This window comes from Salvelinus namaycush, chromosome 28, assembly GCF_016432855.1.
Source record: "Salvelinus namaycush isolate Seneca chromosome 28, SaNama_1.0, whole genome shotgun sequence".
Taxonomy (NCBI): Eukaryota; Metazoa; Chordata; class Actinopteri; order Salmoniformes; family Salmonidae; genus Salvelinus; species Salvelinus namaycush.
In genome coordinates, this window is record NC_052334.1 from 25355848 (window position 1) to 25376936 (window position 21089).

The 21089-nt window shown below is 44.9% G+C and overlaps 1 protein-coding gene across 1 annotated transcript; it reads right to left on the bottom strand.

The window, feature by feature from the left end:
• Positions 1-125: 125 nt before the first annotated feature.
• On the bottom strand, positions 126-16894 carry LOC120023606 (autophagy-related protein 2 homolog B-like). Its single transcript, XM_038967646.1, has 42 exons — positions 16512-16894; positions 16237-16399; positions 15928-16080; positions 15726-15828; positions 15418-15580; positions 15150-15329; positions 14937-15033; positions 14673-14837; positions 14386-14537; positions 14179-14290; positions 13842-14085; positions 13589-13751; positions 13326-13418; positions 12898-13086; positions 12494-12767; positions 12284-12392; positions 11969-12176; positions 11703-11845; positions 11359-11522; positions 10948-11123; positions 10676-10826; positions 10343-10536; positions 10110-10190; positions 9880-9986; positions 7286-7378; positions 7129-7199; positions 6949-7025; positions 6683-6853; positions 6384-6516; positions 6092-6291; positions 5758-5987; positions 5461-5578; positions 5172-5363; positions 4961-5062; positions 4710-4788; positions 4353-4572; positions 3052-3121; positions 2836-2918; positions 2543-2664; positions 1046-1200; positions 761-910; positions 126-620 (listed from the first exon to the last, which is right to left on the bottom strand). Exons 1-42 carry the CDS (start codon positions 16671-16673, stop codon positions 390-392), a joined length of 6243 nt encoding a protein of 2080 aa, XP_038823574.1. The 5' UTR covers positions 16674-16894; the 3' UTR covers positions 126-389.
• Positions 16895-21089: the final 4195 nt, after the last annotated feature.

The following is a 21089-nucleotide window of genomic DNA, read 5'->3' on the forward strand; positions in this document are numbered from 1 at the left end:
AGGGTTCTGAATACTTTCTGAAGGCACTGTATATAGCCATGTTATTTTTACTCTTTATTTTTATTTGTTATTTACTGTGTATTTATTCCTCGCATCACTATTTCTATTTTATTTTTTATCTTATCTTTAACTCGGCATTGTTGGAAAAGTACCCGTAAGTAAGCATTTCACTGTTAGTCTACTATGCCGGTTGTCTATGAAGCATGTGACAAATAAAATGTGATTCGATTTTTTGCATCAAAAATTAAATCTGCAGAGTCAGTTCCTTCCAGCTTGTAAAACTCAAAAGGCCTTGCAACAGCTGAGACGGAGTGTGTTCTCTGAAACAAAATACACCGCCCTCTGATTCCGCACAATCATCTCTTCAGTTATTGGACAGCAGTCGGCAATCACTCCTCCCCTTGCCGCCATTTCTGGGATTCCTCCTGGCGTGCGTCTGGGTGAATCTGGTTCCTCATGCCCCCCAGTACGTTGGAGGTGGCCTCGGTGGCCATGATGAGAGGCTTGACCACAGCTGGGGGGAGCTGTCTAAGGACCCCACCCACTGCCCCGGTCATCCCACGCTGCTCGTGCTCCCGTGTGGCCGTGTCATAGATGGTCAGAGCAGTGTCCGTGATTCCCTGATGGGACACACACATTGAACATGATTTATAACAGTCCTGATAAGTAACTTCATTCTGTACTCAATCTTGTAGTGTGTTACACTTTAAGCAGCACTACAAGTAGATGAGATGCAAATTGCTAGCATCTTGCAATTTACCTCTTTTACAACACTGTAAGCGTTGGCTACTCCTTCTCTTAGATCAACTGGCTGATGAGCAAATCGGTAATGAGAGAACCGTTTTATTCTCTTCATTTCCCTCTCATCGGATCCTGGAGATACCATGTCATAGGCAGTCTCTGCTGCTGCCTGAAGAGCACAAATAAAACAAATTGTTTTGCATTACATTATGGAGCCTGACAAACTGGTAACACAGAAGTTGAGATGCAGGACAGTTACAACCTACATTGGACATATTCTATCTGAACCAGGGTGTGTTTTTACCTGGATAGTCCGCACCATGCGGTTGGTAAGCTCCAGAGCAGCCATAGCTGTGGAGGTGCCAAAGGAAGCAGTACCCCGCTGCAATCCACGTACAACCCGACCATCCTTCCGGTACTGCTCTATCGGGAGCCACACCAGATCCCTAAATCCCTGGACTGAACAGGCGGAACATTTTATTTGGTCAATACAAAAAAGGCCCATAAGATCAGGATTTCTGACTTTAATTTAGTTTATTAATACATTAACACATTAAAAATACTCTAAAATACATACTGAACAAAAATATAAACGCAAATGTAAAAGATTTTACACTTCAAGTGTTACAGTTCATATAAGGAAAATCAGTCAATTGAAAAAATTCATTAGGCCCTAATCTATGGATTTCACATGACTGGGAATGCAGATAGGCATCCCTTGGTCACAGATACCGTAAAAATAGTAGGAGAGTGGATCACAAAACCAGTTAGTATCTGGTGTGACCACTATTTGCATCATGCAGCGCGACATCTTCGCATAGAGTTGATCAGGCTGTTGATTGTGGTCTCTGGAATTGTGTACAGATCCTTGAGACATGGGACAGTGCATTATCCTGCTGAAACATGAGGTGATGGTGGTGGGTGGATGAATGGCATGACAATGGGCCTTAGGATCTAGTCACGGTATCTCTGTGCATTCAAATTGCCATTGACAAAATGCAACTGTGTTTGTTGTCCGTAGTATATGCCTGCCCATACCATAACCCCACCACCCCAATGGGGCACTCTGTTCACACGTTGTCTGCGGTTGTGAGGCCGGTTGGACGTACTGCCAAATTTTCTAAAACGGCGTTAGAGGCGGTTTATGGTAGAGAAATTAACATTAAATTCTCTGGCAACAGCTCTGGTGGACATTCCTGCAGTCAGCATGCCAATTGCATGCTCCCTCAACTTGAGACATCTGTGGCATTGTGTAGTGCAACAAAACTGCACATTTAAGAGTGGCCTTTTATTGTCCCCGCACTTGTGTAATGATCATGGTGTTTAATCAGCTTCTCCTTCTATGCCACACCTATCAGGTGGATGGATTATCTTGGCAAAGGAGAAATGCTCACTAACAGGGATATAAACAAATTTGTACACAACATTTGAGAGAAATAAGCTTTTTGTGCATATGGAACATTTCTGGGATTTTTTATTTCAGCTCATGAAACATGGGATCAACACTTTACATGTTGCATTTATATTTTTGTTCTGTGTAAGCATAACAATAGTATTTTTTATGTTGATCCAAAAGCTTACAGACTAATTTCCTGTGTGGCGCAATTGGCCAAAAGCATGACCTTTGTCACAGTATCTTGTGTGGTGCTGGAAGGCTTAGACAGAATCTTCTTACAAAGATCCAGTTAATCATTTAAGGAAGCCCTTGCAAATTAAACCACATGCAACATGCTGTCTGATTAATAGGTGAAGACATTAGTGCCTCAAAACCAGTTTATCAACATACACATGTCCTACTTACCCAACTGTACCAGCGAGTGGATAGGTCCCACTCCACCCAACAGTCCTGGCAGCTGGTTCTTCTTGATGTCGTTCAGCCACTCATTTATTGCATAGGAAAAGAGCTTATCCACTCCCAACAGTCTGGAAGAAAACCAATAATGTCCTCACAGTTACTGCATACTGTATTATTCATACTATACATAGAGTGCTTGTGTGTCATCATTTAACATAACGAATGACCCAATTAAGTGTTGGTAGGTCCAATCATAACGAATCATACTAATTTGAGGGGACTGTACTGATTAAACATACCCTTGTCTGTAGCATAACCGCCTTAGTTTCAACTCGGAGCAATTCAGCTGTGTCAACCCAATCACAATACCAGCAAATGTTCCCTGTAACAGAGGAACAGCGTAGGAAACATGAGCAAAATGTGCTACTGTGAGGCCTGTCAACACTGGAATCACTGAACACAAAACTGAATGTGCTGGTATGCAATGTTTTTAAGAGACTGTTAAAACAACATACCTGCTCCATTGAAACATGTTTCCCATGGTAATCCAGACGAATGGGAACTTCAGAAGTAAACCGAAACTCTCTGAGGGAAATCAAACAAATGAAAACAAATATTTCATAATTTGCTAACAACATCAATAAACACAATGTGGACACCTGCTCGTCTCATTCCAAAATCATGGGCATTAATATGGAATTGGTCTCCCCTTTGCTGCTATAAAAGCCTCCACTCTTCTGGGAAGGCTTTCCACTAGATGTTGGAACATTGCTGCGGGGACTTGCTTCTATTAATTTCTTTATGGACCTTGCCATGCTGAAACAGGAAAGGGCCTTCCCCAAACAGTTGCCACAAAGTTGGAAGCACAGAATCGTCTAGAATGTCATTGTATGCTGTAGCATTAAGATTTTCCTTCACTGGAACTAAAGAGCCTAAACCATGAAAAACAGCCCCGGACCATTATTCCTCATCCACCAAACTTTACAGTTGGCACTATGCATTGGGGCAGGTAGCGTTCTCCACGCATCCGTGCTTCTACACCTGCATTGCTTGCTGTTTGGGGTTTTAGGCTGGGTTTCTGTACAGCACTTTGAGATATCAGCTGATGTACGAAGGGCTATATAAATACATTTGATTTGATCCGCCAAACCCAGATTGGTTCTGTCGGACAGCCAGATGGTGAAGCGTGATTCATCACTCCAGAGAACACGTTTCCACTGCACGAGTCCAATGGCGGCGAGCTTTACACCACTCCAGCCGACGCTTGGCATTGCATATGGCGATCTTAGGCTTGTGTGTGGCTGCTGCTCATCCATGGAAACCCATTTCATGAAGCTCCCGACGAACAGTTCTTGTGCTGACGTTGCTTCCAGAGGCAGTTTGGAACACGGTAGTGAGTGTTGCAACCGAAGACAGACGATTTATACGCGCTACAGCACTCTGCGGTCCCGTTCGGGGAGCTTGTGTGGCCTACCACTTCGCCGCTGAGCCGTTGTTGCTCCTAGATGTTTCCACTTCACAATAACATACCTTACAGTTGACCGGGGCAGCTCTAGCAGGGCAGAAATTTGATGAACTAACTTGTTGGAAAGGTGGCATCCTATGACGGTGCCACATTGAAACTCACAGTTCTTCAGTAAGGCCAGTCTACTGCCAATGCTTGTCTATGGCAATTGCATGGCTGGGTGCTCGATTTTATACACCCGTCAGCAACGGATGTGGCTGAAATAGCTGAATCCACTAATTTGAAGGGCTGTCCACATACTTTGTATATATAGTGTACCTGTCCACCTCTACACATAGTGTGGACACCTACCTGAAGAAGATGGGCTGGTCAGTGAAGGATGATGCAGTGGCAGCCTCAGCTTCCCCAGAGTCGCTGTTACTGGGCAGGGTGAGGCCGTTGAGACTGAGGCTGGAGCGGCTCTGGGCAGGCACAGAGATGATGGGGGCAGGGTCCTGGCTCCCACCTCCATTCTTAGTGAAGCTGCACGAGACCTCTGGGGCAGACGGCTTCTTCATTGAAACACACAGTGCTGCAGGCCAACAAATGCATCATTGAGGGTCAACATTTTGCTCAGCGACAAATCATGAAATAAAATACGTGATGAAAATGCTATTCAATAGGCTACATATTTCATACAATAGTAGCCTATAGCCAAGGATCTTTTACCTTCTTGATCAGGTGGAGAGAACATCTCAACTTCAGCAGCAAGGCTAGCAAAGAAGTCTTTCAAGAAAAACAATGCATCCTACATGAAAATAAAAAGCCTGTGTCATTTCAAAGGGATCAATATTAAAACTGAAACGTGTTAAATGAGAGCATGTGAATGCCTACCAATTTCCATGGCTTGAAATCTTTTGCAAACCTTAGAAGGATGTATGATTAACTAGAAAAAAACAGCACGTTTTTCTCTGGCTCACCTGATCGATGTTGAGGCGAAGGGGCATGAGTGAGACTCTCAGACAGCACTCCTGGGGTGCTTGACCCGTCTCTGGACACATGTGCAGAGCCCGAACTGTCAGCTGCAAGAAAACAAAAACACATTCAGCCTCAACATGCCTTATCCACTACCATGTCTTTGATGTGACCACAGTCACATGGACATTACTCTAGATGCCCAGTGTCCCTCACCATGTTGGAGTGGGCCGTGCGGGGCATCTCCTTGCTGGAGTAGAGGTACAGGAACTTGTTCATCTGGGAGGTGGCCAGTCTGTCTCTGATCTCCAGGTCCTGGACGATGAGAACCTGCCGGGACACAGGCTGGTCCGCCGCCGACCCAGAGGCCACCGGGGCCTGGGGGTATACCTCATGTTGGAACCGCACCTGAGAAAAGAGCAAGATGTCCTAAACTTTAGCTTCAGACTCATAGGCAACATGTTGTATAGTTACAGGAGAGGGGGGTTGTGTCATGTTCTCTTACTTTGCTGAGCTGGATCTCCATCAGGACGTCAGGGTTCCTGCCCCGCCCTCCCCCGGCCCGTCCTCCACCCCTGCCCTGTCTGACTGGGGTCTGGGAGGGGGAGCTGTGTGGGGTACACCTTCAACATAACCCAAACATTAACAGAGGACACTTGATCATCTGTTGCACCTTTTGACCATTACATCCGTTTCTTTCTCTAGCCATCCTGACATTTCACACAATCTCAGTTCAATCACATCTCCCAGTATTGTTGTTGTAATAAAGAACAGTTGAACAGTCCAAAGCACACACACTCACCCCCAACTTCTAGCTGGAGAGGAGGTGAATGTGGAGCTCCCAAAGTCCTTCCCCCCGTACAGGTGCCAGATGACAGAGATCTCCCTGATGAGGTAGCGCAGCTCTGGGACAGGGAAGTTCAGGGCTCCTCTGCTGGAGTCGCTGCTGTCCAGGGGCAGGCCAAAGTGGTCGTCTTTGATCTCAATGGAGTCTGGGATTAACTTGTTCACCACGGGCTCCTCGTCCCGATCCTGAGACAAACACACCCATCACACCAATGCAATGGAGTGACACTTAAAATGTACAAGTTATTCAACATGCTGAGTAAGTAAGTATATGAGATGCATGCTCTTACGTCTGCTCTGGAGCCCGGGGTCTCTAGAATACAGAAGTCGTCGGTCTCTGGGACCAGGCTAGGGGCAGGGGTGATGAGGGGTGAGTGGAGCGTAGGGTAAGTGGGACTCAGCTCTTGTGGCAGATTTCCGCTCTCGTCCGGGAAAAGGAAGAGGTCAGAGCGAGGCTGGTCGAGGTCATTATTCTGCTCCTCATGAATTCCTGTGGGGGAGAGTAAGGACAACGTAAAATCACACAGACAACTACTATGCATGTAGTAAATGTCAAGTAATTTTAGTTGTATGTAGTCTCACCATTGTGTTGCAAGGCCAGGCTGTGCTGGTTGTCTGTCTCTTCCATGGCCTCACTCATCAGGTCCTGCAGCATCTGCTGCTCAGCGTCGGGGAGCGGAGGAGCCTGGGAAGGGGGCCGGCTTGAAGCCTCCGACTGACCAAACAAGGACATGAACACCATTTTAACTCAGCAGACAGTCCATTGCCTCACAACAGTATTTACACCAGTATAAATTCTACACAGTCCAAACTGGTCTACTCTCAAGGCAATAGTTTGATATGATAAATCATACATGTATCTGAGGGGTATAAATGCTGACCTTGGCTCTATGCTTGGAACAGGTGCTTTTGGCCTCCGGCCCAGGAGGGGTCACTAGGTCTCCATAGCTGGCCACATACTGGATGAGGTTCATCAGAGCAGCACAGGAGTCTGAACACGTTCTGATGTGGATGACGTCACTGGAGCAGCGCAGCTCAAATCTGGGCTCAGTCTGTCAAAAGACACAGTGAGAAGACTGGATCAACGGTGCCGTCTTGCTGTTGGAAAGACTTTTCTCATAGATCAACAGAGGTTGTCAGCTCTTACCAATTCTCCGTCCACTCCAGGTTTGACAGCAGTGATCCTCAGCTCTAATGTTCCCATGTCTACCACCTGCACATAGTCTGGGAGATAAAGCACATGGGTTACTGGTCCAATCAAATCTGTTTAAATGGAGAATATGTTAAAGCATCTTTGAATAACACATTTTACCAGAGTTTGTCTCACCTCGCATTAGATTTACAGAGACGGCATTGCTCTTGTCAGAGAGGAACAAAGCTGCTTCATCCAAAATGATCCTAGAACCAGCACAAAATACATACTGAAACACAAACATTCAACTTCTGATTTCCTGTCAATGACACGTCCAGTGCTGCAACTGTACCTGAGAGTGGAGGATGAGTGGTCTAAGGAGACACTGCTGGAGATGCTGAATGTCTCCACTACCAACAGAGACCTGAGTGGCAGGTACAGGGGTCTGCAGAGAGGATATACACCATGTTAAAATACAATCATCCAGATCAGGTATTCCTAAACTGGGGTATGCGCAATGCCGTCGGGGGTACGCCAAATACAAAATGTGTTTCACATTTTGATTTTTTTTAAATAAAAAAATAATAAGATTTTTTTCCCTTCACATTTTCAAACAGTACATTTATATTTTCCAACGGGGCTATAAAGTTGGGTGAGTTTTTTCCCCCCTCACCTGACTAGCCTCGATTCACTGCCAAAAATAAAATTACACCATCTTGTGTTCAGCAAAAAAACACAAAGTTAAATACAGGTAGCCTAGTCAAATACTTAACATCCAATCACATTAACCGTTACTCTCTCGCGGGAAACCTTCACTCTTGCACAGACATTTAGAAACATGACAATTCGAAAAATAAGCCACAGGAGTTTTTTTGAGTGAGAATAAAGACTACTTTCAAGTAGTAAGACACGTATAAAAGCAACAGATACCATTAATAAGAAGGGTCTAGAAGCATTTTATATGGTGAGCTACAGAGTGGCTAGGACAGGCAAGCCCCATACTATTGTGGAGGACTTAATTCTTTCTGCTGCCGCAGATATGGCTGGGACAATGCTGGGGGAAAAGGCCCAAAAAACTAGACAGACAATGCTTTCATAAAACAACACTGTTTCACGACGCATCAGTGAAATGGCAGGAGATGTTTTGAAACAATTACTACTTCGCATACAAGCCAGTGAATTATATGCATTACAGCTGGATGAGTCAACAGATGTGGCGGGCCTGGCACAGCTCCTGGTATATGTCCGTTACGTTTATGGGGGGTCAATTAAGGAAGACATCCTCTTCTGCAAACCACTGGAAACCAGAACAACATGAGAGGATATTTTTAAAGTACTGGACAGCTTTGTGACATCAAATGGACTTTGGTGGTCAATATGTGTTTGTATCTGTACTGATGGCGCAAAAGCCATGACAGGGAGACATAGCGGAGTGGTAACGCGCGTGCAAGAAGTTGCTCGAGACACCACTTGGGTACACTGCAGCATCCACCGAGAGGCTCTTGCTGCCAAGGGAATGCCTGACAGCTTGAAAGATGTTTTGGACACTACAGTGAAAATGGTTAACTTGGTTAAAGCAAGGCCCCTGAACTCTTGTGTATTTTCTGCATCATGCAATGATATGGGCAGCGACCATGTAACGCTTTTACAACATACAGAAGTGAGCTGGTTATCAAGGGGCAAAGTATTGACCCATTTTTTTTTTTTAATTGAGAGACGAGCTTAATGTTTTCTTTACTGACCATAATTTTCACTTGTCTGACTGCTTGCATGATGACGAGTTTCTCACACGACTGGTCTATCTGGATGATGTTTCTTCTCGCCTGAATGATCTGAATCTAGGATTACACTTTCCATCAGTGTATGATTTTTTTTGTGTGCAAATTAACTCAAGCTTACGGACAATGTCAAATGTAATATAGCGAAGCACCTGAGTGAACTGGGTGCATCATTACGAAGGTACTTCCCCGAAACGGATGACACAAACAACTGGATTCGTTATCCCTTTCATGCCCTGCCTCCAGTCCACTTACCGATATCTGAACAAGAGAGCCTCATCGAAAATGCAACAAGCAGTTCTGTGAAAATGTTATTTAATCAGAAGCCACTGCCAGATTTCTGGATTGGGCAGCGCTCAGAGTTTCTTGCAATAGCAAATCAAGCTGTTAAGACACTGATGCCCTTTGCAATTTTGTACCTATGCAAGAGTGGATTCTCTGCCCTCACTAGCATGAAAACGAAATACAGGTACAGACTGTGTGGAAAATGATTTAAGACACAGATCTCTCCAATACAACCCAACATTGCAGAGTTATGTGCATCCTTTCAAGCACACCCTTCTCATTAACCTGTGGTGAGTTATTCACAATTGTTGATGAACAAATAAGGTTCTATATGTAAGATGGTTAAATAAAGAGCAAAATGATTGATTATTATTATTATATTGTGTGCCCTGGTCCTATAAGAGCTCTTTGTCACTTCCCACGAGCCGGGTTGTGACAAGAACTCACTCTTTCTTATGTTTAATAAATGTACCGTATAGTGTGTGTGTGGCAGGCTTACAATGATGGCAAAAAACAACATTTGAGAGTGCGCTGACCCTGGTGCTAGAGCGGTACGCAGCTGGAGATTTAATGTTTGAAGGGGTACGGGACTATAAAACGTTTGGGAACCACTGATCCAGATACACAGCCGAGTTAGGTTACAAACGTGACGCATCTACACTGGAGTGTAGTCCACTGTTTCCTCAACTCCAGTCCTCCAGTACCCCCAACAGAACACATTTTTATTGTAGCCCTGGACAAGCACAACTGATTCAACTTACCAACTAATCATCAAGCCCTAAATAAGTTGAATGAGTTATGTTAAGCTGGGGAAACAACAAAAACGTCTGCTTTGGGGTACTCGAGGACTGGAGTTGGGAAACACTGGTCTAGTCAACAGCACCTGTAGTCCAATGAGCAGCTCCACAGGTGCAGATGAAGGGTGGTGACTGAGGCAGGTGGGATGTAACCCAACACAGGCTCATCAGACACATTCAGGAAGTCCACAATCTGTTACACACAACAAAGAAACACTGATCAGACAAGAGTATGGTTCATTCTATCCAAGGGATGCTTAATGTTGTGGCCTCAGACCGTACACAAACACCTTGGATGGATAGGTGTTGTGTTTACCTGGTCATACCAGCCCAGTTTTGGGGGAACCACTCGGTGCTGGAGTGTGGTCCCTCTCACTCCCACTGCAACCAGGAACTCCTGCAGAGGAAACACATACTAACAGTGAGCACATATCTCCCCGTCTGTCAAAAATGACATGGCTTTTCTTTCTCAAGCAACAGACTAGTGTTTGAAACACTGGCACAAGTTAATGCACACCAATAGTAGAAATGTAAATGGGGTGTACCTACCTTGACATTGCGCTCCATGTTCTGGGAGGAGATCTTGACGGCGACAGACAACATGCTGTGGTCCTCCAGGCCGATGCCCTCGGAAGGGGACGCCCTATCAGTCTCAGAGGGGTAGATGGCCGGCTCCAGCCAATGAGGACGCGTCCTGCAGGGCAGCTTGATGTCGGACACTGGGGTGTCTCCTTCCACCAGACCTAGGTAGAGATATAAACCCAAACAATGTAACAGACACAGTGGCATCCCCATGAACAATGGCATATTGACTCATTTGCAGAGGGGATCTATGAAGCTCCACCTCAAATGTGTGCCCAGGCTTAATGTCTCCAGTCTTACCTTGGTGATAGAGACAGATGTTGCTGGTGTGGAAGCAGATGTAGTGCCTGTCTTTGTAGCCTTCGTACTGTGTAACACTGAACAGGACCCCATTCTTCACCTCCAACCAGAACTCTCCATGTCGGTTATTTAAAATAGTCTTATCCTCCTGCTGGAAAATAAAAATACAAATTGGGGGACCAGTCAGTCAAACAGTCTCAGAGAATACCCAGCTGTTTAAATGCAATGTAACTGAGAAATGACAGATCATTGTAAATGTAACTCAGGGTTACCTTAGCGCTGGTCTGCAGAGCCACCAGGCCGTGGTTGACAGTGAGGATTACAGAGAACACGCTCTGTGAGGTCTTGCTCTGGGCCTTGGGCTTCTTCTTCCTGCGAGATCTGAAGCACTGCTCAGAGGCAGGGGAGTAGTGGTGCATGGTCTCCTCCTCTGATCCACTGTCCTCCTCTACAAGCACAGGACACCACAGTCATATGGGTTGGGAAAGTTGCAGTTCATTTGATATGAAGGAATAACATTTTAACCATTACATTTCAGTACTTTTTTACCTGGTACATTAGTACATCTCAATAATATTAATGCACAGAACAGAGTGCACTACAGACTTGCAGCAGCGTATGAAAACCATGAACGAGGTTGAGATGCAGCAGATGTTGGTTGAACTATGTAGGGAGAGTCTCACCCTCAGGGCCAGTGGAGCGGAACGGGCTGAAGCTGTCCTTGGTGTAGTGTGCAGCGTTGATCAGCTGGCTGGCTACAGACAGCCCTACTCCATACGGCATGTTCTCCACTGTCTCCACAGGCGAGGGAGCGTTGGGCTCCCATAACAGCAGGTCATTGTTTATCCTGCAAGAGAGGGGGAGTTGATTATAGACATAGTAAAATGATCATAATTATAGTGAATAGTAAATAGTCAAAGTAATAGCTGTGGTAGAAGCAGTGGAAGATGTAGTAGTTATTGTGATACTATAGTTTTCGCATTCCTAGAACATTTGATTCGTTTCCCCAGTTTCTTGTGCACAGTACCTGTTATGCAGTTTCTCATAAAAGGCCTTGTTGGGTAATGATAATTGCACATTTGGCAAGCACAACTCTAGGATAAAGCGGGAATTGCTCATGGTTTTCTCCTGGAACTCTGTCATTTCAGCCACATCACCAGGAATGACCATCTAAAGGAGAGGGGAAGAAATGTCAATAATTCAAGTTGCCTTAATTACCAGTCATAACTAAATGTTGATCAATCAGTCCTAATTATGTTCAAATTAGCGTTTCAATAATAAATGTGCTCCTACCTCCTCATTCTCATACATGACCCGGCGTGAGGAGAAGGGGGAGGGTTCAGGCTTCCCAAAATCACAGACATCCTTCAGTGAGTGGGCACCTCCCCCCTCCTCCTCCTCTTCCTCCTCTGGGGAGTGGCTTTCGGCCCCCTCATCCTCCTCCGCAGTCACACGCTCCAGGATGGAGTGGACAGCGGTGGGGTTGATTTTCAGCACCACTCTGGAGGGGCAGGGGAGGGTTAGTAAGGAGAGTTTCACAACATCTAAGAGACAAGGTGTAGGTATGACATGAAGCAGTACAGTACTACACGGACTGGTGTACAGTACCTGGGCCAGTCAAACTTCCCACTGTCAGAGGTGGTCATGTCTCCATCCATGGTGTGGGAGACCCTGAGGAACCTGGCTGCAGGCTGGTCCTCCTGTTCCTGGAACTTCCCTGTGCGAATGGATGAAAAATTAATACAGAAATTATATATATCAAAAGTGGTTCTGGTTTTGAGGCTAACCTGTTCGTTAGCAGCTGGGTGACATACATACCGACTAGCTCTCTGAAGGTGAGCTCCATCTTGGTCTGCTCTGGGGAGCTGCCGCCTGTGAACTCTGTCTTCACCTCCAGGTCCTCCAGCTCCAGGTACAGAACCTCCTTCTGCAGGGACTTCTTAAACCAGGGGCCTCTCTCCTGGTCCGAACGCAGGTCTGGGATGGGGAAGCGCACCACCAGGCTCAACACAGGAGCATTGACTCTTATCGACACGTGGGTGTTGGCTGGAGTACGGCTGTCATCAAGGAAGACCTCTGTAAAGGCCTTGTGCTATGGGGTGGATGAAAAAATTTGCGGTGATTTACTTTTTCATAGTTATTGCAATAATAGGCAGCTTCCTTAAACACATGGTAAAATCGCTGCTATGACTGTGTAAAGATGGTATTAAGACGGTCCTCACCAAGCTGATGTGTTTATTATAGGACGTGTACATGTGAGATGCCATCATCTCTGTGGTGACCAGTTTCTGTGGCTGTAGCAGAGAGTTGAGGCGGTCCACGATGCTGATGTCCAGTTCAGAGCGGACCGCCCCCAGCTCCACCTGGAAGTCAGCCTTCCTGGGCATGGTGCTCAGACGCACCTGTCCACCCTGGAGGAAAGCATGTAAGGGGGTACTGTATCAGGCACTGTACAGGATTTGCTACGTACTGTACATTGTGGGCCGAATACTAACTTGAGATGCACACAAATCTCAGTTTGACATTAATGCATGACTGATGCAGAATTAAGTTGAAGTTACTTGAGAGTATGGCAAGTTGGGTTGCGGAACTGGGAATCTAATTACGGTGCATTCACTGCAGATTTGAATCTCCCTAAGATTGCTCTTACCTGTGGCCCTCTGCGTTCAGACAGTTTGTAGAGCAGGTGGAGGCAGGTGGCAGATGGTGCCTCAGTGGTGACAGGGGTATCAAATGTCAGGAGCTGAGGTGGGACAGACCGAGAAAACATCAACATCTCTACAAGCACATGCCATCTATGCCTAGATCCAAAAATAGAATTAAACATCTGTTATGTTATGATATCTGTTATGCCCATGTGTTGTAATCTGATTACTGGGACACTGTGGATGTTGTTGGTGGGGAGGCCTTTACCTCTGTGTACTGGACCCCTCTTAGGGACACACCCCTTTGGGCCTCAGAGGGGAAGAGACACTCCAGCAGCTCCATCTGGCCCAGGGACACGTCTGTGCTGAAGCTGTGCAGGCTGGAGCCCTGACAATGCTCATATGTCACCTTCATCCCCTGAGCCACAAACCTGGAGAGATAGAGGACACATATGACATGGGATTGAGTCAGTCAGGTTACTAAGGTGGCAGGGAAGTGCAAAATATGTCAATATGATCACCTGAGGTGGTCATAGGGGCAGGCATCGTCAAACGCTGTGCGTAACTGGATGAACCCTGCTGGGGGGAGCTGGTCGGAGCAGACAACCCTGAAGAAGTCAGCAGCCATGGGGGCCAGGAGGCTGGGGGCAGCATCTGGTGGGGGCAAGGGGTCGATGTGGAGAACACACACAGCCAGGCTCCCCAGTGTCAGCCTGAAGACCAGCTCCGGCCTGGACTCATCACCATGGGCTTTGGTTGGGTGGGCTGAAACACAGTACAAAATGAGTGAATTACTGACTTGTAAACACTCTGCTCAGTTTATTCCAAATGGTAGTGACAGTGTATCCTGGTTCTTACAGGTCTGCCTCAGCAGCTTGTGTTGGAGTGGTGAGTCCCGCATCAGGAAAGGGCTTTCTTGGGTCTGTTTCTCCCTCTGTCTGGGCACATCAAGGTAATCGTCCCAGAGGTTCTTAGAGGACAAAGGAACAAAGCATTACACTATGTTACAATAACCATGTCATTAGATCAGGTTAAGATGCTTTTACTAAGTCCAGTGAGACGTACCGTGGCATTGCCAGAGGGAGACTCTCCTGGAGAGGGGGAGTAGTTACTGTTGAGTGACAGGTCCAGGTCCACAGTGGGCGGTTCCCCCAGTGGGGGGAGGGATGACAGACTGTGAGACATGTCCATGTCAGCCATGGAGAAGAAGACATCCTCTGCTCCAACAAGAAAGAAACTAGATCAAACAATTGTTCATGATATTTAGATATAAGCCTACAATAACTATCAAAAAGCTCAATACAAGTCATCAGGTTATTAAACAGTGGTTGGAGGTAACAATTCATCTGAACCTCGGCTGGACACAGTTCTGGTGGTCTGGCTCTCGAAAAGGTCAGGGTCTTCCCCGGCCATCATTGAGTCCTTCTTCAGGCAGCGGTTTAGCTCCATGTGGAGCCGATACTCATCCTCCTGCTGCATGGGACGGTTCCTCTTGTCCTTCCCCCACTCCGGCCCACCTTCGGACACAAAAGCAGAGGCTTATAGTGTTTCACTCAACAACCTCTGAGGCAGCTCCTTTTAAGATATCATCATTAAATTGCAATCATTAAACCCACCTGAGCCTGAAAAAACTCCAAACATGTCCAGGAGTAGGTGAACTTGCCGTGGAGATAGCAGCACGATCATTGTACTGATCTGTCCATCAACATCCAACTGAAAAACAAAAATACCCTTTCAAAGACCAAGACAATAGACATTCTGTGCATTTCAGTGTGTCCAAGTTTCACAGATGCTGTGCCATTTCAATCATGTGAGAATGCTGACCCAACCTTTGCTCCAGGCATGGTTTGGTTCTGTTTCAGGACAAGCGACAGATCGATTCTGCCACTAAGGTGACCAATCTGCATGGGTTCAAAGGGTGTTGCAGAGGAAATAGGCTCTGTGAACTGGGGGTGTGGCTCACAGATTATTCTGGGGTTCCAGCTGGGGGATAGCTTGGCCTCTGTCTCCTAAGGGGGTGCAGAAAAGGGAAGAGCGAGTGAGTATCAGTTATCTGTGCTTAAAACTACACAGGAGATTATTTGGATGTAGACTCACTGCTGGGATGGGTGAGGATTTGAAGCCAGCTCTGGCCGCCTCTGAAAACTCGTCCCAGAAGACGGTGACTCCCTCCAGTTGCAGGTTTTTATGTGCAAACGTGGTGGGCTGGTGCACATTCACACTGGAGCTCTCCTCGCCCGTCTCATCACAATAAACAATCCTGAACAACACAAAACAGATAAGGATTTAAGAGCTCATGTAAAGAGTGGAAAGCTCTGTAAACTGCTCAATAAAATCAGGAATACCTAAGTAAAAGTTATTGGACACTACTTGAATGTGCAAGTAGTTGTTATAACATAACTTACTTGTTGATTCGCATCTCAAGAGCGATTCCTGTTTTGGAATTTTCTGGAACATGTTCTATTCTGAGAACCGTGTCCAAAAAAGTCACCTTGACTCTTCTCAGAACTACAGAAATGAAAGTAGAAATCATAATCAACCCTATTGATCCTTGGGAAAAAAGCCCAATCAAGTGTTGACTTATTGTACAGTAATTTTGTACTGCACCTGTTTCTATGGTCTCTGCAAACTTCTCCAATCCCTCTAGTGGCTGAAAGCTTTCCCCCAAGTCATCCGTTAGTCTCTGGCTCAGACACTCTTTGGCAAGCTGCATGCTGCTCGTCATGAAGCTGGACCAGTACATGGGTTCCATACCTGATGCTAGGGGCACACAGGAAGAAACAGTCATGGTCAACATGATTTATTCAATTTGTAGTCGATGTGGAATCGTTAGCTAGTTAGCTGTGTGCGCACTAGTAGCAGGCAGCCATAGTACAATGATGCTGAAGAAACAAACAAATGGAGGTGTCCTCTTACCCATGCGTGGTCTGGGTCTGAACACCATCTCCAGTCCCTTGACCTCGAGGGCACAGTTCTCCTGCAGCAGGGACGCCCATGGTACGGTCAGAGAGATGGTCTGGATGAAGCCCTCTATTACCTCGAAGGGAGCATCCACTGACTCCAAGATCTCATTCAAAGACTGAAGGGGAAGAAATAGCGCTCAGGCAAAGGTATACTTAAAGCATTTATGTCAATACAAATCCAATTATGCCATTGCTATTATTTGTTTACACAACAAAGGTTGAACTTACCCACTTGTCCAACGGCACTTGTGCCAGGGATCCAGTGCCTTGATAGAGGTCTAAGCTAAGCTGATCTAAACTCAGTTTCTCTTGTAGGAAATTGCCCAAATACCGATGCAAAAGGTATCTGCATGCCCGCTTCTTTATAGACTCAGAAAATGGCCAAGGCATGTTGGTCTGATAATTGTGGTGGCTGCCAAATGGCTGTTGAATTCAGTATTCAACAAATATGGAGAAAAAGGATGTTGGAGAACTATATATTAATCATAAAATAATTTAGCATTGGTAGTATCGGTCTTGTCATCCTGGCAATTTCAAATCAGGAAAATGTCAGCTTAAACATCCTATACATACAGGGAGAATTCTATGGTTTCTATGGAGATATGTGGCAATAATTCCAACTTCAGTTTGCTGTACCTATCAATGAAAAGGAACATAAGATTGAAACTCAACTTCACATTTGAACACCACACTAGATAACAAGTTAAGACTTCAGTACCAGTACCATAGCAATATTGTTTTCACTCCTAGGAAGAGAAGTAGACAGTATTACTGTTGGTAGCTGCATGTTAGTAACACCACCCTGACTTCCAAGCGTCGGGCTAATATCTATAAAGAATGGGTGGCAATATCTATCTAGCATCACATCATTGTTTGCTCAAACCGGGTGTCTAACGTTACTCGCTTGATAATCCTGTCCATAACGTTAACTTAAAGGATCCGGCGAAATATGATAGGTTTTAATGGTTTGACAATACTCCTAGGTTATTTTAGTTTGATTACAAATATGTAGGTAGTATGACAAGCTTACCAGGGTATGTCGATAGCTATAAAATTAAATCCCCACAATCGACTTGTTTTTCGTCTGGGGTTGTTAGCTAGCTAATGTTAGCACGACCAAGCTAGCATGAACCTCTTGAACATCTTGGACTAGAACTAGAGTTTGTCTGCCACGCTCTTTTGAATATAGCTCAACTGACATGGCTCGACAGTATGTTATGTGTCATATAATGAGTTCTATATAGCAATTTGATGGCATAATAGCGTACGTTTCTCACCTTCTGCATGAATTGTTTACAAACACGTTCATGACACTGCACCATTGAGGGAGTTCGATAACGTGAACCGGTCTATGGCCCGTGATGTGACCGGGCAAAACCGATGAGGGGCGCACTCTCAAATCGAACAGTAATCTGCGCCGCTCATCCATGTTGTCAACAAGGCAGCATGATGCATCGTTAAGAAACACACATGTATTTTCCATAAATTATGTTCTAATTTTCAAACGAGATAAATCATTTTGATCAAAATCAATCACTTTTGTATTTGAAAACACATAATCCTACTATTACTCCACGTGATTAACCTACGTCACTTTTGTTTTGAGCAGTCTTCGCCGTCGGCCAGAACGAGGCACCTGGCTCACGACCGGTTTCCAAAACAGATGCAATCAAGGCTAACCTGCTTCACCCGGGGTATGTCCGGGGCATTAATATAACTCCCTCCCGACGCTTTCCACGCTACGCTGTACGTAAGAAGACAGGGCGACGTACACAACCGCACTCCACCCCTTCTGCGAAAATCTACTAAAAGTGTTTACTGCGCATATGCTCCCAGCAAAGCTTTTTCCTCCACAAGCCATTCCACTTGAACTTTTTCTTTTGACTTCTGATCTGAATATTGCCATGTTCAAAATCAAGGTGTAGAAATAATTGCAAAGAAGTAATTATCAAAAATATTTTACAACAGTGGTGTTGACCAGAAGTCACTAAGGGCAAAAGATTTTGAGAACTGGAAATGTGAAATCTTCATGAACAAAACTCTTTGTTGATCACACAGAAGTACAGTATTTAAAATAAAATAAAATAAAAACCCGCGGAGGGAGGTGAGTAAGGCAGCTAGAATTATTTTAATTGTTTAAAAATATAAATTACATTTCCTGATAAGTTTAAGTATAATCATGATTGTTTATTGGAAATACAAATCATTCTATAAAGAGAACCTATAGCCACGTACATTGGCTGCTATTGGCGACAAGTTAGCTAGCAAGCTAACATGGTGATGGACTGCAGTGGGACTGTCTTGTCACAGAATGAGAAGTGGTACGGTAGTGATGGAAAACCGAGGCTTTCTGAAGAAGGCTTCGGCGCTTTCAACAAATTGTGCCGAAAACGGTGAATTACTCAGTTTCGTTATCTGTTCACAATGCATTAGTAACAACATATTTTCATAACTCCGTGGCGTAGCGATAAATCGTTGGCTTTGCTACCCTATAATCAGTTGGAATACCTGCGTCATACTTCCCTTTTTGCCTTCCAAGTTTACTACACTGAGCAAATATTTGACAGGTGTGGCATATCAAGCTGATTAAACAGCATTATAATTACACAGGTGCACCTTGTGCTGGGGACAATAAAAGGACACTTTAAAAGGTGCAGTTTTGTCACAGAACACAATTTTTTGTGGGAGCGAGCAATTGGCATGCAGACTGCAGGAATGTCCGCCAGATAATTGAATGTTAATTTCTCTTCCATAAACTGCTTCCAATGTCGTTTTAGAGAATATTTGGCAGTATGTCTAACCAGCCTCACAACTGCAGACCACGTGTAAACACGTCGGCCCAGAACCCCAACCTCGGCTTCTTCACCTGCGAGATTGTAACGGGGGTGCTGAGGAGTATTTCTGTCTGTTTATAAAGTTATTTTGTGGGGAATAACTCATTCTGATTGGCTGGGCCTGACTGCCAAGCGGGCGGGCCGATGCCTTCCAAGGCCTACCCATGGCTGCACCCCTGCCCAGTCATGTGAAATCCACAGATTAGGGCCTAATGAATTAATTTCAATTGACTGATTACCTTATATGAACTGTAACTCAGTAAAATCTGTGAAATCGTTGCATGTTGCGTTTTATATTTTTGTTCAGTGTGTATATATAAAAAAAATGAATCTATGGCATTTAAGATGCTTAAGACAAAAGCTTATACTAAATAAAACAAATGATTTAAACAGTGCAGAAAGTGTGGTTTCACATTTTTAAAAATTTGAAAGTGTGTCTTCAGCCTCACCCTCACATCCCTGAATGTTCTCTGCTCCCTACCTGCTAAGCTATCAGTCAGGGTAACGCCTCGATCACACCGACAGCATCATTGCTTTTTGGTACACCAGAAGTACATTTATTTCCAATGGAACGCTGCGTTTGCCTTGCAGCATGGCGTTGGAGAGGCAGTTGCCATGCGTTCTGTGTGGTGCATACATTGGATTTATCGAGCGTATGCGTCAAACTGTATGTGCAGAAGTTGAATGTTGTACTTTTGTTACACACATAGAGATGCTGCATACCATTTTGCACAATAACGCCGAATGTGTGATCGAGGTGTAAACTACTTCTTTGAAGTTTATTGGCAGACTACACTCATAAGGTGTATTGGCACAACCTACTGTACGAGGTAGTAAAAAAGGTTAAACCTTTATTATGAAATACTAACTATATTTGTAAGTACATTGTCCAGTAGAGGTCAGTGTTTGAAAGTAGTTTGGAATCGAAGAAAGCACCAGAACCACAGTGAAATCAGTGGGATCTCACATTTTGCAACACATGGTTGCAAACGCAGCGTTCCGTTGGAAATGAATGTACTCCTGGTTTACCAAAACGCTGTCGGCGTGATCGAGGTGTTAGCTGCTTAGTGATTTTAACTCATGCCTCAGCTCCGATATCAAACGTAAAATCACTAGTAAACAGTAACTATGGTATGAGATGCTAGTCATACTCTGACTGGTTTCAGTAGTTATCACATGATTCATGAATGAATTCCAAACCATCACAACACACCATCCTTTAAATTAAATGTTATTTGTCACATGAGCCGAATACAACAGTGAAATGCTTACTTACAAGCCCTTAACCAACAATGCAGTTAAGAAAAATAAGTGTGGGGGGGGTAGTCCGGGTAGCCATTTGATTAGCTGTTCAGGAGTCTTATGGCTTGGGGGTAGAAGCTGTTAAGAAGCCTTTTGGACCTAGACTTGTCGCTCCGGTACCATTTGCCGTGTGGTAGCAGAGAGAACAGTCTATGACTAGGGTGGCTGGAGTCTTTGGCAATTTCTAGGGCCTTTCTCTGACACCGCATGGTATAGAGGTCCTGGATGGCAGGAAGCTTGGCCCCAGTGATGTACTGGGCCGTACGCACTACCCTCTGTAGTTCCTTGCAGTCGGAGGCCAAGCAGTTGCCATACCAGGCGGTGATGCAACCAGTCAGGATGCTCTCAATGGTACAGCTGTAGAACTTTCTGAGGACCCATGCCAAAGCTCTACTGTAATATTGTTTACAGTCAGACTGGGTCCATCCACAAAAATATAAACCCTGGAGTTAGGTGCATTCCGATGTTTGGAACTTTGGACTTGCTTGTACCATGTACCTATCTTACATCTTAGTTTACAAACTCTCCTATGATAACAAAACACATTTATTATATGGTAAAACACTACTTTTTTCTTGTACTTAGCTTGCATTTACTATACTTAATTGTATTACTTATTGCACCTTTAACATAAGTTGTCCAGTGATTTTGTATGTGTCTGGTGTAGAGG

Coding starts and splice junctions, on each gene's coding strand:
- LOC120023606 (XM_038967646.1), bottom strand. CDS start 16,673: ATGCCTTGGCCATTTTCTGAGTCTATAAAGAAGCGGGCATGCAGATAC. Junction 12,393..12,493: donor CACCTTCAGAGAGCTAGTCG/GTATGTATGTCA, acceptor CCATTCGCACAG/GGAAGTTCCAGGAACAGGAG. Junction 12,177..12,283: donor GGGAAGTTTGACTGGCCCAG/GTACTGTACACC, acceptor CTGCCCCTCCAG/AGTGGTGCTGAAAATCAACC.